General features: G+C 41.6%; 1 protein-coding gene across 1 annotated transcript in view; it reads left to right on the plus strand.

Annotated features, from left to right (window-relative positions):
- Positions 1 to 16,647, plus strand: part of PGM5 (phosphoglucomutase 5) — a 184,675-nt gene that overhangs the window by 18,213 nt on the left and 149,815 nt on the right. The window contains exons 2-4 of the mRNA XM_053907784.1: positions 2,554 to 2,716; positions 8,966 to 9,112; positions 12,828 to 12,953. Of these exons, the coding sequence (XP_053763759.1) occupies positions 2,554 to 2,716; positions 8,966 to 9,112; positions 12,828 to 12,953 (436 nt within the window). The remainder of the gene's footprint in view (positions 1 to 2,553; positions 2,717 to 8,965; positions 9,113 to 12,827; positions 12,954 to 16,647) is intronic.

Consider the following 16,647-nt stretch of genomic DNA (forward strand, 5'->3'; position numbering starts at 1 on the left):
TACTACCGAAGATTAAAACAGGCTAAACGAAAGAGAGGGCAATAGGAAAATTAGGAATGTGTGGGTGCTGTATTATACAGGTCTGTCAAGGGTGCTGTCTCTGATTAGTTGACATTGGGACAGAAACCCCAAAAGATAGAAGGAGGCAGGCATGCAAATATCTGGGTAAGAGAGTTCTAAGCAGAGGGAAGAACAAAGACAAAGGCCCTGATCATGCTCGATGTGTCTGAGGGATGGTAAACCACCCAGTACAGCTAGAGCAGAGCAAGGAGGACAGTGGAGGGCATCAGGTGTTGCAGGGCTTACAGAGGACGTTGACAACTTTGGCTTTACTTTGGGTTGGTGCAAAAGTCATTGAAACGTTTTGCTGACATGATACGACTTGCTTTTTAAAAAGGTCGCTTGGACTGCTCATTCCGTGATCTCTTATTTATTTTTTAAAAAATGTTTATTTATTTGTTTTATCCCAAGCAGGCTCTGCATTCAGGCGTGGCGTCCATCGTGGGGCTCCATCTCGTGACTGTGAGATCATGACCTGAGCAAAATCAAGAGTCAGACGCTTAACCCACTGAGCCACCCAGGCGCCCCTCATCCTGTGACCTTTTAAAATGTAAATGATATCAGGTCACTTCCACTGCTTAAAGCCTTCTAGGAATTCCCATTGCGCAGCTATTATGATCGTCATGTTTATTGCTATTATTGAAATTGACACCCCACTATTCTCTATCACAGAACCCTGCTGATTTCCTTCCTAATACATATCTGACTAGCAAATATTATTATTAGGCTGTTTTGTTTATGGTCTGTCTCCTCCGCTTGAAAATATGTACTCTGGGGATGTTGTGGGTCTTTCGATACTAAATCGTCCCAGGACTCTGTTGTTCTTGGAGCTCTTGTGTTTGTTCTTTGCACATTTTTTTTCTGTATCTTCCCTCATTGTCATATTTGGTCGGTGACCTACTTCTAGCAATGCTAGAGTTTGTTCGCAGTTCTATCAAGCTCACAGGTGGTGCCCATGCTGCTGGTCCCTCGAGTAACAAGGGGGTTTGATCACCAGGCTCAACTGAACACTGAAATCACCTGTAGAGCTTTAAAGACTATGAAGCCTTGACCTACTCCTAGATAGGCCAGTATAATTAGTCTGAGATGCCGTCTGAATATTGGTAACTTGAAGGCTTCCTTAGGGATTCTGAATTGTAGTAACATTTGAGAACCACGGGATTAGATGACATTGGTCTCTATTTTAAGACAAAGCATACCGAGTAATACTCTGTAGGGCTATGTGGCTTTCTTTTTTAAAATTCAGCTTAGTAGCTACAGAAAGACTCTGGCCACACCCATGGATGACTTCCAGATCTCTGCCTAGCATGGCCAGATAGTTTCTCCAGTGTCCCAACACACACTGTCAGTGGCAGAAATAAAATTCTTGCCTTCATAAGAGTGGTTGTTCTGAGGGCATTCAAATACATCTGCTGACGACAAGGCTATAGGAAGCCAGGACTCTTCTGTATGAATTTGTGCTGAGGCAGAGAGAAGAAGGGGATGAAGCAGAGAAAACCTCCATTTCTTTTTTCTTGTAATTTCTAGCATGTTCATGTGCAGAGTTTCTAAGCCAGTAACAAACTAAAAACCTCTTGTGTAGAGGAAGCTTCATGAAAGTTCTAAGGTTCTAAGAACCTTCATGCTAACCCTTTGGTCATCAGAACTGGAGGGGCACATGTACCCCAATGTTTATAGCAGCACTTTCAACAATAGCCAAATTATGGAAAGAGCCCAAATGTCCATCAAGTGATGAATGGATAAAGAGATGTGTTTATATGTGTGCATATATATATATATATATATATATATATATATATAGAATGGAATACTACTTGGCAATGAGAAAGAATGAAATTCTGCCATTTGCAACAATGTGAAGAAACTGGAAGGTATTATGCTAAGTGAAATAATTCAGAGAAAGGCAGATATCATGTTTTCACTCATATGTGGAACTTGAGAAGCTTAATGGAGGACCATGGGGGAAGAGAAGGGGAAAAAAACAGTTTCAAACAGAGAGGGAAGCAAACCATAAGAGACTCTTGAATGCAGAGAACAAACTAAGCACTGATGGTGAGGGCGGGAGAGGGGAAAATGGATGATGGGCACTGAGGAGGGCATTTGTTGGGATGAGCACTGGGTGTTGTATGTAAACGATGAACCATGGGAATCTACCCCCCCCCCAAACCAAGAGCACATTGTATACACTGTATGTTAGCTGACTTGACAATAAATTGTATATAGATATAAAGTGGATGTTTCAAATTACTAAAAATCAATGGGGCAGGTCCAATTTATAGCTTAATAGTTGGCTGCTACATGTGGGTGCCCCAACTGGTGTTGGAGATACTGGGCAGGAGGCAATGCCAGAGCTCTCCTTTACCCCTTAACCCAAAGCCCACTCTATGCCTTTTGCAAGTGATTTACTGTGTGTTAACAGAGCCTGGGGCACTTCCCATTGAAATGCCTTTGATCCCATGTAACTGGATTGATTTTTTTCCTTGGCTGATCTAGATTGGACGACTGATTATTGGACAGAATGGCATCTTGTCGACACCTGCTGTTTCCTGCATTATCAGAAAGATCAAGGCCGCCGGTGGAATCATTCTAACAGCCAGCCACTGCCCTGGGGGACCAGCTGGAGAGTTTGGAGTGAAGTTCAATGTTGCCAATGGAGGTATGTAGTTTAGAGGATACCTTAATCTTCACGGTTTCTGTCCTCTTAGGTTATTGTAGTCTTACAATGACTCTGATGGTAGACGAGCAAGGTGGAGAGGAAGTGGCTCAGAAACTTCCAGTGAGGGATCTGTCTTAGGGTTCTCCAGAGGAACAGAACCAGTAGGCTATAAAGAGATTTATTATAAGGAATTGGCTGGGTTTCCGTTCAACATGGCAACGTAGGAATATCTGGTACTCACCTTCTCCCATGGACACACCGAATCTACAGATACATGGAACGATTTCCTCTGAAAAACAAAAACAAAAACCTAAAAACTAGCACAGCAACCCCTTTCCATAGGGCAAGTGAGAGGGAAACCACTTCAAAGTGGGTTGAAGAGGCTGGGACACAAACCCACCACCGGTGAAATGATCCACCCTCTGGAGAGAACAGAAAACCTAGAGAGTCTCCCCAAGAAAGGGAGGGTTCGTACTCTACATTGGGCACCCCACCTTTTAAGACTGGTACCTGAGAGATGCGCCCCCCCAAAACATCTGGCTTCGAAGACCAACTGGCTCGTGCCCTCAACCTGAGGTCTATGACAAACTGAGGGATGGCTCTTAAAGGGCCTACCCACAGCCACACCTGCCCCGGACCCAGCGAGGGAGTTAGCTCACATGATTATGGAGGCTGACAAGTCCAGAGACTGTAGACCCAGGAGAGCGATGGCAGAGTTCTAGTCTGAGTCCCAAGGCCTGAAAAACAGCACAACTGATGGTGGAAGTTCCAGTCCGAGACCAGGTTCAGGTTCAAAGGCAGGAGAGAACCACTGTCTCAGCTTGAAGCCAGACAGGGAGAGTGACTTCTCCCTTACTCAGCCTCTTGTTCTGTCCAGGCTCTCAGTGGGCTGGATGAGGCCACCGGTAGTGGGCACTTTACACAGTCTCCTGGGTGCTAATCTCTTCCAGAAACCCCCTTACAGACACACCCGGGATAAGGTTTCACCAAATATCTGGGCACTGTGGGGCTCAGTCAGGTTGACATATAAAACTAACCTCACAACGCTTGAGGTGGCCTAATGAGATCTCGAACCTATTTGGTGTTTTGCACCTCTGCCCTTCTTAGCACAGTCAAATGGTTGAATAATTGATGCTTATCTGATGTGGAAGGGGTCTGGATTAAAAAAAGAATTTTTTTAATGTTTATTTATTTTTGAGAGAGACAGAGTGTGAGTGGGGGGGGGGGGGGAAGAGAGAAAGGGAGACAGAATCCGGAGCAGGCTCCAGGCTCTGAGCTGTCAGCACAGAGCCCAACGTGGGGCTCGAACCCAGAAGTCACGAGATCATGACCTGAGCCAAAGTCGGACGCTCAACCGACTGAGCCACCCACGTACCCCTAGAAGGGCTCTGGAGTTTAAAATAGGAACTTGCTCTAAGTCATTTAGACCATTCCTGTTATTTGGCAGATGAACAAATCAAATCCCCAAGAGGCTCTTGTTCAAGTTCACATGGCTGCTCAAAGCCAGACAAATGAGTTTTTAACATAACTCATAGACTTCCTCTTTCCTATAGCGTTGACTTTGTCTCACTGAAATGCTTATGATCATTCCACTTTTTTCTTATATTAACAGAAATTTATAGTTTGGAGGTCTTTGTGGGGTGGTTTATATATATAGGGGTGAATTAGAAGAACAATTTTAATTTTTTTTTAATGTTTATTTATTATTGAGAGACAGAGACACAGAGCATGATCAGGGGAGGGGCAGAGAGAGAGGGAGACACAGAATCCGAAGCAGGCTCCACGCTCCGAGCTGTCAGCACAGAGCCCGACGTGGGGCTCAAACCCACGAACTATGAGATCAGGACCTGAGCCAAAGTCGGTCGCCTAACCAACTGAGGCACCCAGGCGCCCCGAAACACAATTTTAAACACATATTAAGTTAAGGAGAATAATAAATGGGTAGCTTGTGTCCATTATTTGTTTTTCTATTTTGCGCTTTTTTTTCCCCTAAAAGATTTTAAGGTAAATTAGAGCATGAAGACATTTTACACCTAGATATTTCTGAATACATCTCTTCAAAAGAAAGACCTATTCCTACATAACTACATTATCAGGCCTAATAAAAATAACACTAATTCCCTAACATCCTCTAAAACCTAATCTATATTGAAAATTTTCCAGTTGCCTCCAAAATGTTATTTATAGCTGTTTCATCCCAGAACAGGATTCATCCCAGAACCATGCCTTTCATCTGCTCGTCAAGTCTCTAAATTTTAATCTTGAACCCTGAGTCTGCTTTTATAGGTGGGTAGGAGCTGATTTTTAACCAACAGCAGTTACTTTTATGAATCTGAAGGCAATATTTATTATTTCCCCCTCCTTACAGCCATTTGGGACATTATCCAAACAAAGGAATTTCACTCCCATCAAGTGTTAAAAAAAAAAAAAAAAAGACCCGCAAAACACCTTACAAAGTGTCCCGTGATGGGAGAAGCTCTCCTTCATTAAAAATCACACCTAGGACCACATCTAGTCTTGCAACAGGTACTGAGAATTTCAGGAAAAAACAGGCAGTATTCAGGTATTTTATATGCTGTTAACGCAAGAAATCGAATGGGCTCAGAAAATGGCAGTTTGCAGAGAAATATGATATGTAAGTTGACAAACTAAACAATGGATTTCAAGTAAGCATTTGGAATTTATGTTTGGTTTCATATCTTGTAAGAACAGCTCAGTCATCTCGATGACATCCTGTGCGGCATAAAGGGAGAAGATATTATTTAAATACCCATTTTGTAGACTGAATTACAGGAGGAAGTGAGACCTACTCAGCCATAGAGGGAGGGGATTGAGTTTATCATTTAGCCTTTGACTGTATTGAAAGTCCCTCTCTTACGCTTAATTCTTCATGTTTCCATGCCTTGGCATCATTAACGAAGCTCACATTCCTGATGGCATAGAGAGATTCGGTTGGTTCTTCCCACTCAAAGTAGAATGAGTTTTACCATAAGTTCTTTTTCGGGAGAAGCATTCACCTCTTTTCATTGTGTGCCATACGGATACATTTTATGGAATTAGTAGGCACATTCAGGGAAATGGGACGCATCTGGAACTATGTTGTTTTTATTTTATTTTATTTTATTTTATTTTATTTTATTTTATTTTATTTTATTTTATTTTATTTTATTTTAATTTAATTTTATTTTACTTTATTTTATTTTATCTTATTTTATCTTACTTTATTTTATCTTATTTTATCTTCTTATTTTATCTTCTCTTATTTTGTGTTTATTTATTTATTTTGAGAGACAGAGCATAAGCAGCAGGAAGGGCGGAGAGAGAGAACCCCAAGGAGGCTCCATGCTCAGTGCAGAGCCCAACGCGGGGCTTGAACTCATGATGGGGAGGGAGATCATGACCTGAGCCGAAATCAAGAGTCTGATGCTTAACTAACTGAACCCCCCAGGCGTCCCTGGAACTATGTTGCTTTTAAAATGGATTTAGAGCACAGGACCATTGTGAGCATGTTTTTAAGTATAGGGGAAGATGCTAGAGGGGAAATGGAATCAGTAATAAAAATACTGGATGTTTTTTGAATCTTACCATGTGCCGGGCACCATAGTCCGACCTTTACATGCATTGTCTCCCTTAATCCTCCTAACAGCCCGATGAAGTGACTGAGGAATAAAATGGTTTCAAAAACTTAACGCCATGTCACAGAATCAGTAAGCTGTGGCACTCAATCAGAGCCTAGATTCGGAGAAGAGGGCAGAACATTTGAATAAGAAGGCAAGGAAATGAGGAAGGAAGCAACTCTGAGGGGTGCAGAATGGAAGTCTGGGGAAATAGTTCCTAGATCTGTGCAAAAAGAAAGTAAGAAGAAAGGTTGCCTGCTCAGATCATGGGACAAGGATAAAGAAGGGACTTGGAACATATTTTGTAAAAGGTACTCTGGAAAATTTGTTGAGAATTCATAGGAAGTTGTGCAGTGAAGCAGCCTCACTCTTAGGGGCAAGCAGTCGGTGTTATTTTGTAACTGCCCCCAGCAATGTGTGGGAGTCTGGGAATGGCAGCAGTGGGGGAAGGTGATGGCAATGTCCCAGGGTTGGGGAATGGCAGCGTGGGCTTGGCACGGCCTCGGGGGGGGGGGGGCTTGTACTCATGACGGATATCTGAGCTGCCATCGGACTATTAGGGTTCAAAATCCAGCCTCTGTTAATTACCAGCGATGGGACCTTGGTTAAGGGTCTCCCCCCTTCTTCAAATTTCAGTTTCCCCATTTGGAAAATGAGGATAATGAGAATTCTTCCTTCATCTGCTTTTTGTGAGTGCCCAATTCCATATAAAGTGTGAAATGCAGTGTATGTAAGTTTCAGTACAGGTTGGCTCATGTTATTATGCTAACAAAGGTATGGCTCAAATGGTGGACCAGAGGGTCTTGCCTGGGATAAGAGACCACGGAAACTAGAATGGACCACTGGCCTGTGATTAATCAGGTGATGGCGAGCATTAGTATAGGAATGAGCAGGTTCAGCAGAGGTACAGGGTAGGGTGGTTGGCAGATAAGGAATTTATGGGCTGAGGACAACCCAATTTGATATTTTTGAAAGGATTTCAAGCGACAACAATACTTCGGGTATGACCCTGCCAGCCATTGGCTAAAAAGAGGAAAAGTCATCGGAGTAGATGACGTCAAGGAACTTGGAAGTTGTCAGCGGCTACAGAGGTTGCTGATGAACTGTGAGGGTAACAATGTGAGTGGCTGATAGGCATCATAGAAAACCAACATTCTAGAAGCTGTTTTCCTTTTGGAAACAGGTGTGCTTTGTCATTGAAATTCGGACTGTTTAAAAGTGAGGGACAGAGCTGGCTATTGTATTAGACAGTGTAGCTCTAAGGATTAGGCTAGAAAAGAAATTATTTCTAGATTTCTCGTCAGTTGAAAGTTACAATATAGTTGGGTAATTCATACACAACCCATCTATTGTCTATCGTTTATATTTTAGATCTCAGTGTACTCATTTGATTGAGTGTACTCATTTGATTTCCCAAACTTGTTGCAAAAAAATCTAAAGTGACTTGCATTAAGATGTAAAAATTAAAAAGAAAAGAAAAACAGAAAGAGGACGAATTGTTGATTTTCTATTCATTTAAAGTGTATCACAACCTAATTGTCCTTTTGATCTTGTAAGGAAACGGATCAAATATTTTTTGTTTAAACCTCATTCCATTTATTTAAAAAAGTTTTTTTTTTAATTTTTTAAATGTTAAAAAAAATTTTTTTTAATGTTTTATTTATTTATTTATTTATTTATTTATTTATTTTTGAAGGAGAGAGAGAGAGCATGAGCAGGGGAGGGGCAGAGAGAGAGGGAGACACAGAATCCGAAGCAGGCTCCAGGCTCCGAGCTGTCAGCACAGAGCCCCGATGCGGGGCTCGAACCCACGAACTGTGAGATCATGACCTGAGCCGCAGTCGGACGCTTAACCGACCGAGCCACCCAGGCGCCCCTATTTAAAAAAGTTTTTAACTTTATTTATTTATTTTGAGAGAGGCAGAGTGAGTGGGGGAGGGGCAGAGAAAGAGGGAGACGGAGAATCCCAAGCACAGGCTGTGCTGCCAGTGCAGAGCCCGATTCGGGGCTCAAACCCACAAAACCATGAGATCGTGACCCGAGCCGAAACCAGGAGTCAGAAGCTTAACCGACTGAGCCACCCAGGCACCCCGCTTTAACCTCCTTTTAAAAACTTGGAAGTCACTAGAGAGCACGAGTTGGGGGAAATAGTTGACCCTGGTAAGAGCTGCCTCGACAAGGCAGCAGACCTGGGAGTAGAAGCCATACTTTCTTTCTCTCGATGCACTTAGGAGGCTGCAGTTTAAATCTGGGATCCCTCACTTGTGTCAAGTGCCTATCCCATTGATGTCTCATATCCTGAATAAAGCAGATTACATAACCGGGTCTCCCTAGCAGGTGTGAAACTATTTTTAGGCAAGACGTATCATTACTCAGAAGCGGATTCAGACAAACAAACGTGGGTTATTAGCCTACGTGGAACAGGTGAGGCTGACCCAATTTCGTCCATCATGGATGAATACAGCATAAGGGATACAGAGGCTAACCGAACTGTGAACTGTCTGTCCACTGTTTGGAGAACAAACGCACCTTTCTTTTGCTTGGCGGTGAAGGAGATGACATATCTCTGATCGAAACTGCAGACACCTTTTAAAAAATTTCTTTTGGGTGACGCGCTATTTTCACGTGTTAGGTCCTGCCCCAGATGTGGTCTCCGACAAAATCTATCAGATCAGCAAGACAATTGAGGAGTACGCCATATGTCCTGATCTTCGAATCGACCTATCTCGGCTTGGAAGACAAGAATTTGACCTGGAGAACAAATTCAAGCCATTCAGAGGTAATAGGTTATATTTTGAAAAAGAATAGCTCCGTGAACGGGGGTGACTCTATCTTCTGCAGGGGAGGGCACACATTAAAGCGTTTGGATTGTCCATTTGGGGGTTGATGTTTGAGAAATAGATGTACCACGACTGTGGTGCACCGAGAAGTCAGAGCAGCCAAGATCTTCAGAACTGGCAACTTTCGAAAATGACTTTCTAAACCCAAGATCACTTTCAGTAGAGGAAAAATGTCATGGCTGACTCCGTTATAGCGTTCCAAGGATAGTCTGTCAATTGCCAAAACATGTCTTTGCTTTTCTAATCAATTAAGGCGAAGATGCTGGAATGCCTTAAACAGTTGAGGAGAGACTCAACAAGGTAGTGGGGTTCTTAAAATGGCCCATGGAAGGTAGGCATTTCTTTTCCAAGCCAGAACCATGCCATTCAACTTGATTCAATGCACAAGTAATCACCTATCCTATAGCAAGTACTGTGTGAGGAGATTTTACAAAGGAACTCAGTAAGTACTGAATGGAGTTAGGCGAAGAACAGAATGAAATTGCCCCAAATATCCTATACCGTAGAGTGACTAAAACTTCTGGAGTACTCAGATTATAACCTTTAAATTTGTGGGTTAATATTGAACCGTATAATACCATCAATATCATATATACGCATATTATTATTCCCCTCTCTTTTATCTTACTGCTTTTGCCTAGAAGGCATACAGTTAGCGATAAAGCCAACTATTTACTCCTTTAGTGCCCTATAAGCTTGAATACAGTTTGTGTTAAGGTGTTGTCTTTAGTTGACTTAGCTAAAAGCATGAAATGCCTGGCTGACAGGCACATGGCATTTGTGGGACAGAGAAAACCTTGAAATGGACTGTTGCGGGATCACACTGTTAAGCTAACACGACTGCCTTTTTTTTAAATTTTTTTTTATTTTTTTAACGTTTATTTATTTTTGAGAGAGAGAGAGACAGAGCATGAACGGGGGGAGGGTCAGAGAGAGAGGGAGACACAGAATCTGAAACAGGCTCCAGGCTCTGAGCAGTCAGCACAGAGCCCGACGCGGGGCTCGAACTCATACCGCGAGATCGTGACCTGAGCCGAAGTCGGACGCTTAACCGACTGAGCCACCCAGGCGCCCCAGGACTGCCTTTTTCTTGAAGGATTTTGAGTCCACTGCTTGCTTAGCCAATCGGCAGACATTGACTGAAAGCCACGTGATACTGGAAGCCATGTGCCTCCTTTTGTAAATCTAGCTGGGAGCATGCACACGCACACACACGCGCACGCGATGTCTTGACAACTATCGACAAGAGATGGATTACGTGAAACAAAATGATTTAAACATGCTTGCGTACATACATTTGGGAAAACTGGACGAGGAAGTGACTGGGAAAAACCAGGCGTTACCGTCAGGAAGCAGTTGTTATTGATTTATTGATTTTTGGTTCCTTCACGATTTTTATGGTTGTTCCAGAGACCCCTGTGTCTTTGGTGAGCTCAGAGTCAGGCAGTTGCTGCAGCCCCATTGCTAGTTTGCTGAGTTTTCTCCAATGCTCCGGATACCAGGAGGTGGGCAGAAGAATTCCTTGGCTTCCAAGAAGAATTTGGGGATGAGTGTTTGGGATGATCTATGTGCTGTGTTCTTGCTGCTTTAAATGTTGAGCAAGGCTTGAGTTAATTGGAAACACGTTCATTCCTTGGCATTTCCCCTTAAAGGGTCAAGAGCGTGAACTACTTGACGCGAACTTTCAGTTTTCACTGGATTCTACTTCCTTGTTTTTTACATTTCTGTTTACCATGTGTTATCTGCTATGAATACCAAGTATATCTGGGCAAGCGGTTCAAGAATTAAAGAACCGGAATGAAACTGCCAAAAATATTCTCGTATCTTATAGAGTGAGTAAGACTTCTCACGTATTTAGGACATAACCTTTTGTTTTATAAATTATTTTTTTTTATTGTGGTAGAATATACATAACGTAAACTTTACCGTCTTAACCATTTTTAGGTCTACATTTCATATAAATCCTTGATTTATTGTACAAATTAATATCCCCCTCACGTCAAAAGATTAGTCGTTACTTAGTCATTATTGTACAGATTAATTAGTAATTACTTAGTCATTATTGTACAAATTAATATCCCCCTCATGTCAAAGGATTACTTAAAAAAATTTTTTTAATGTTTTTATTTATTTTTGAGACAGAGACAGAACATGAGCAGGGGAGGGGCAGAGAGAGAGAGAGACACACAGAATCCGAAGCAGGCTCCAGGCTCCGAGCTGTCAGCACAGAGTCTGACGCGGGACTCGAACTCACGGAGCGTGAGATCATGACCTGAGCCGAAGTTGGACGCTTAACCGACTGAGCCACCCGGGCGCCCCAAAGGATTACTTTTTAGTGAACACAAACCATTTTGTGTTCATTAAAAACTAATTACAGTATATACGAAAGGGCACGCATACTACATTGATTTAAGTGCAAGGAAAAATATTTTTAGATTTGTATTTGAAAAGATGATGAGACAGTTTCATATAGAATATTAAAATTCCATCCATTAGGGGTGCCTGGGTGGCTCATTCAGTTGAGCATCTGACTTCGGCTCAGGCCACGATGTCACAGTTTGTGAGTTCGAGCCCCACGTTGGGCTTGCTGCTCTCAGCACAGAGCCCACTTCAGATCTTCTGTTCCTCTCTCTCTCTGTCCCTGCCCTGCACGCACTCTCTATCTCTCTCGAAAATAAATAAAACACTAAAAAATATTTTTAAATTCTATCCATTAAATGTTATGCCTGGATTTACTGAAAATTATTAAAGACGGATTGATAATATCTTACCAGGTTTAATATTTCAGAATTTGAAAAATTTGAAAGGCAACATCCATACATTTCAACATAAGTATGAGTTTAAAAGCAGGGCTTATGGACAAATTTTAGTGCCTAAAGAGTCAAATATTTACTATTCTAGGGAAAGTACTTTCTCAGTATTAATTACATGCTGATGGCCAAGTTTGAAAAATGTAATGTATTTTGGGTTTTGTGTATCTGTCAAATAACTGGAAAAGACTAGTTTTGGATTCCTGGTCATCGGGTGGTAACAGACATTGAGGAACATTCATGTTTAACAAGGATTTCTAAGTATCTGGCATTCACCCTGAAATTGGGACTGGACTGGGCACACGAGAGACTTCACACAAACTCAAGAATCTATCCTTCATCACCAATTCCAACCCTGGATTTGGTGGTCACAAAGGCATTTAGAAAATAGGGATCACTGAAGTCACTCGTGATTTGTTCCAAGCCTGCTGAGTCATTGTTTGGCTAACCCCCACAGGAGAGGAACAGGGTGTGCCCAGGTGCCTCTTAGCTTTGAGGTGTGTGCATTTTTGGGGGAGGAGGTATTAGAAGGATGGTGGGATAAGAGGGCGTAGTTTTTATCCGAACGACTTTATTTTGTGGTTGATTTTTCATGTGCAAAGAAGGCCGTATAACTTGTACTATTTATACCCAATAATGGCCTGAAAAGTGTGTAGGATCTTGATTGTGCCTTAATTTGTGACTTAGCCTACAAATGGGCGCTTGGCTTCCCACATGATGTGTAGGGTTCTGATGGAACTGTGATCGGAACTTCATGCTTTTAGGGTAGAGATTCTTCTTTTCGTTCCCAGGTATACTTCATGGGTACGGTCATTGACGTTTCCTTTTGCTTTTCTATCCTTAGTGGAGATAGTGGACCCAGTAGATATCTATCTCAACCTCCTTCGGACCATCTTTGACTTTAATGCCATCAAGAGTTTGCTGACAGGGCCCGGCCAACTGAAGATCCGAGTTGATGCGATGCACGGAGGTAAGTTCGTGGTCTTCTCCCAATTGGTGGCCAAGAAATGTTGAAGAGGCCTCTACCCATGTTGGCTTTCTGAGATTATGAGGAAGATTGGGTTCAGGGATATTCACACAATGTGTGTGTGTTCAGATACACTAATTATATCATCATTTTGGTAAGATTGGCATCCGGTGTCTACACTATCATAACTCTTAATCCCCATACTCTCCCAGGATCTATATCTTTTCACTTCATGTTCCTGGAGATCTCTGATGTGCTCCCCTCTGCACTGGTTGCTCTCTGAGTTGTTGTTGTCCTTATCATCATTCTAGTAATTCTCTTTACCCCTTTCTCGTGTTGACTCTCCTTATTTCCACTTCCTTTGTCTTCCATTTTTGTGATTTACCTCCTTGTTTTGGAGGAACAGATTCTTCAGGAGCTCGGAGAGAAACCTGATGGGAGCTGAATGTGTTGAGTCATTGCATATCTGAAAATACCTTTTTTTTCTTCTTGTTCTCACGGGATATTTATTTGTCTAGAAAAAGAAATTTAAGATGGATATTACTTCCTTCAGAAGTTTGAGGGCATTGCTCCATTGCCTTATAGCCAATTGTATTGAATTTGAGAAATCTGATGCTATTCTGATTTTTAATCCAGGTATGAAATCTTTGCTTTTTCTTCTCTGGAGGCTTTTAGGGTCTTTGGCTCATCATTACTGTTCCTACCTTTTGTACTGATGAGTCTTAATGTGGGACAATTTTCTTCTATTGTGCTGGGTACTTGGGAGATCCTCTTAATCTGGAAACTTGTATCCTTTAATTCTGGAACATTTTCTTAAATTACTTCTTGAATGATTTCCTCTATTATTTTCTCTTTCCTTTCCTTCCAGAATGGTTATTGTTTAGGTATTAGACCTAAGGGACTGATTCTTTAGTTTTCCTATTCTCTCCTCTACACCTCCCCCGCCACCCCTATTTTCCTTTTCTTTGTTTTGTGCTTTCTGGGAGATTTCCTCAACTTTTTTTCTAAGCCCTCCCATTAAGTTTTTCAGTTCCACTATCATATTTCTAATTTCCAAAAACTGTTTTTTCATTTCCAAATAATCTCTTTTAAAAAATAGTGGGCCTATTCATGTTTCATGAGTGCCATATTTTTTAAATGTCAGGTTTACTGATTTATACGTGGTAAAACTGACCTTTTAGGCATACAGTTTGATGAAGTTTGACAAAAATATATAGTCATGTGATGACTATGACAATCAAGATATAGAGAATTTCCCCCACTCTAGAAAATTACCTTGTGGTACTTTGTAATCATACCCCTTATCCTAACCCATAGCTCCTGGAAATCACTCATCTGCTTTTGCCCCTATAATTTTGCCTTTTACGGAAAGCCATGTAAACAGAAGCACAAAATATATACCCCTTTATTTTAGGCTTCTTTCACGCACGTAAAGTTTTGGAGACAGGTTCATGGTGTTGTGTATATCAGGAGTGGTTCCTTGTTACCAATGAGTAGGATTCCATTGTATGGATGAACCACAGTTTGTTTATTTATTCACCAGTTGATATAGTTAGGGTTATTTCTAGGTTTTGGCTTCTACAAAGTTCCTATAAACATTTGTGAACACTTCTTTATGCGTTACTTGATTTCATTTGTCTTAGATCTGAGATTTCTGAGTCATAGGACAAGTGCATATTTCTCTTTATAAGAAACCGCCAAACTGTTACCCAAAGTGGCTGTGCCATTTGCACCACCATCAGTGTATGAGGGCTTCACTTTTTCCATGTCCTCACTTGGTATTCTCAGTCTTTTTAATTTTAGCCATTTTATCATATCTTATTAATCTCTGTTAAAATATTGCTGGTATATATTTAAAAATTTTTCTTCTCCTTATAGTTTCTGTTTCCTCCAGGTTGTTCTTTATGCTTTTTGTTTTGGTCTCATGTTAATTGCATTTTCCAAAAGTTTGGTGATCCTTGGCTGTCTGGCATGTTTAAGAATGAGGCACTAAAAATTTTATTGGGAGATCGGAGCTCATGTGTGGAGCTCGTCCTCCATGGGCTTTACTCTCAGGTCATTTGTGTGGGCTGTTTAGTTCTTTCTTATTGGGCCAATCATATTCCCCAGAAAAAGATCTTTCAGGTTCTTGCCCTAGCATTCATTATCTGGCCTAGAGGGAATACAGCTTCTCTTTCTAAATAGTTTGAATAATATAGCTGGTTTTGAGCCTCATTGCCTAGGTTGTACTATATGTCCATCTCTGAATCAATCACTGTGGATGGAGGGCATTGATTGGGCACATCTAGGTCACCTTCTCAGCCTTGGGGGAAATGGAATTTAGCCATGTCTGTATTATAAGAACTGAGATGGGAAAAGGATTGGTTCTCCAAAGGAAACCTAAAATGCAAAGTCAAAAGATGTTCACTATTTGACGTTTGCATCTTATCAGTGGAAAATAAATGGAAAGCAATGCTTTACATATATTTCAGCCAACAGGATTGCAGGCTGGTCCCCAGATGTGCTGTATGTGTGTGCTCTGGCTCTATTCCCTTGTTTATAATATTATTTCCATTTGGATGACATCCCCAGTCCCCATCTCTATATTCTTTCTTCAAGTCTTCTTGGAAATGCTACCTCCTTCTTGAAACCTTACCTGTGGTTGTTTCTTCTCCTAAGCCGTTAGATCTAATTATTTCATAAATATACATTGAATAGCATCAGTCTTACTATTGCATTCACTCGCCTGTCGATTTCACTCATCTCACCCCTGCTTTAAGAGCCCAGTAATGTAGGGACTGTGTGCTTTGCATCCCTTGAATATGTTGCCTTCCATTCTTTTTTTTTTTCTATTATAATTTTTTTTAAAGTTTCTTTATTTCTGAGAGAGAGAGAGAGAGAGAGAATGAGCGGGGGAGGAGCAGAGAGAGGGAGACACAGACTCCAAAGCAGGCTCCAGGCTCTGAGCTGTCAGCCCAGAGCCTGATGTGGGGCTCGAACTTGTGAACTGCGAGATCATGACCTGAGCCGAAGTCAGACGCTCAACCGACTGAGCCACCCAGGTGCCCCACTTTTTTTTTAAGTTTTTTTCATTTTTATTTTTGACAGAGGTACAGTGTGAGCATGAGTGGGGGAAGGGCAGAGAGAGAGGGAGACACAGAATCCAAACAGGCTCCAGGCTCCGAGCTGTCAGCACAGAGCCCGACGCGGGGCTCAAACTCATGAACCGTGAGATCATGAGATGGACTGAAGTCGGATGCTTAACTGACTGAGCCACCCAGGCGCCCCAATGATGCCTTCCTTTCTTAACATTGGGATTCCATGGTAGGCACTCCATAAATGTGTGTTGAACTGGAAAACACCATCCCTTAGCACTTTTTTTGTAAAATATGCTTCATTTTATATGCTACAGTGGTTTACAGTGTCTAATTATATACTTGACAGAGTCAAAGTGATTGCAGAGACAAAGAACATCGTTGGAGCCTTTTAGTGCTTTTGTATATATTTAGCTCAAGTTTTCAGTACATAAAAAGCTGCACACAATGGATCATTATTAAGCAGTTGATTTCTTTCTGGCAACATATTAGAAAAGTTTTGGAGAAAAATATTATGTAACTGCCCAGCATAGTCATTGGCACATATTAGGTGCTCAATGAATGTCAGCTGAAGTATTACTCTGTGTTGTGTCTTGAAAAAGCTTGGCGAATTTATTTATTCT

The sequence above is a fragment of the Panthera pardus genome, unplaced genomic scaffold (genome assembly GCF_024362965.1).
Source record: "Panthera pardus isolate Hobbes unplaced genomic scaffold, ASM2436296v1 HiC_scaffold_20, whole genome shotgun sequence".
Classification (NCBI taxonomy): Eukaryota; Metazoa; Chordata; class Mammalia; order Carnivora; family Felidae; genus Panthera; species Panthera pardus.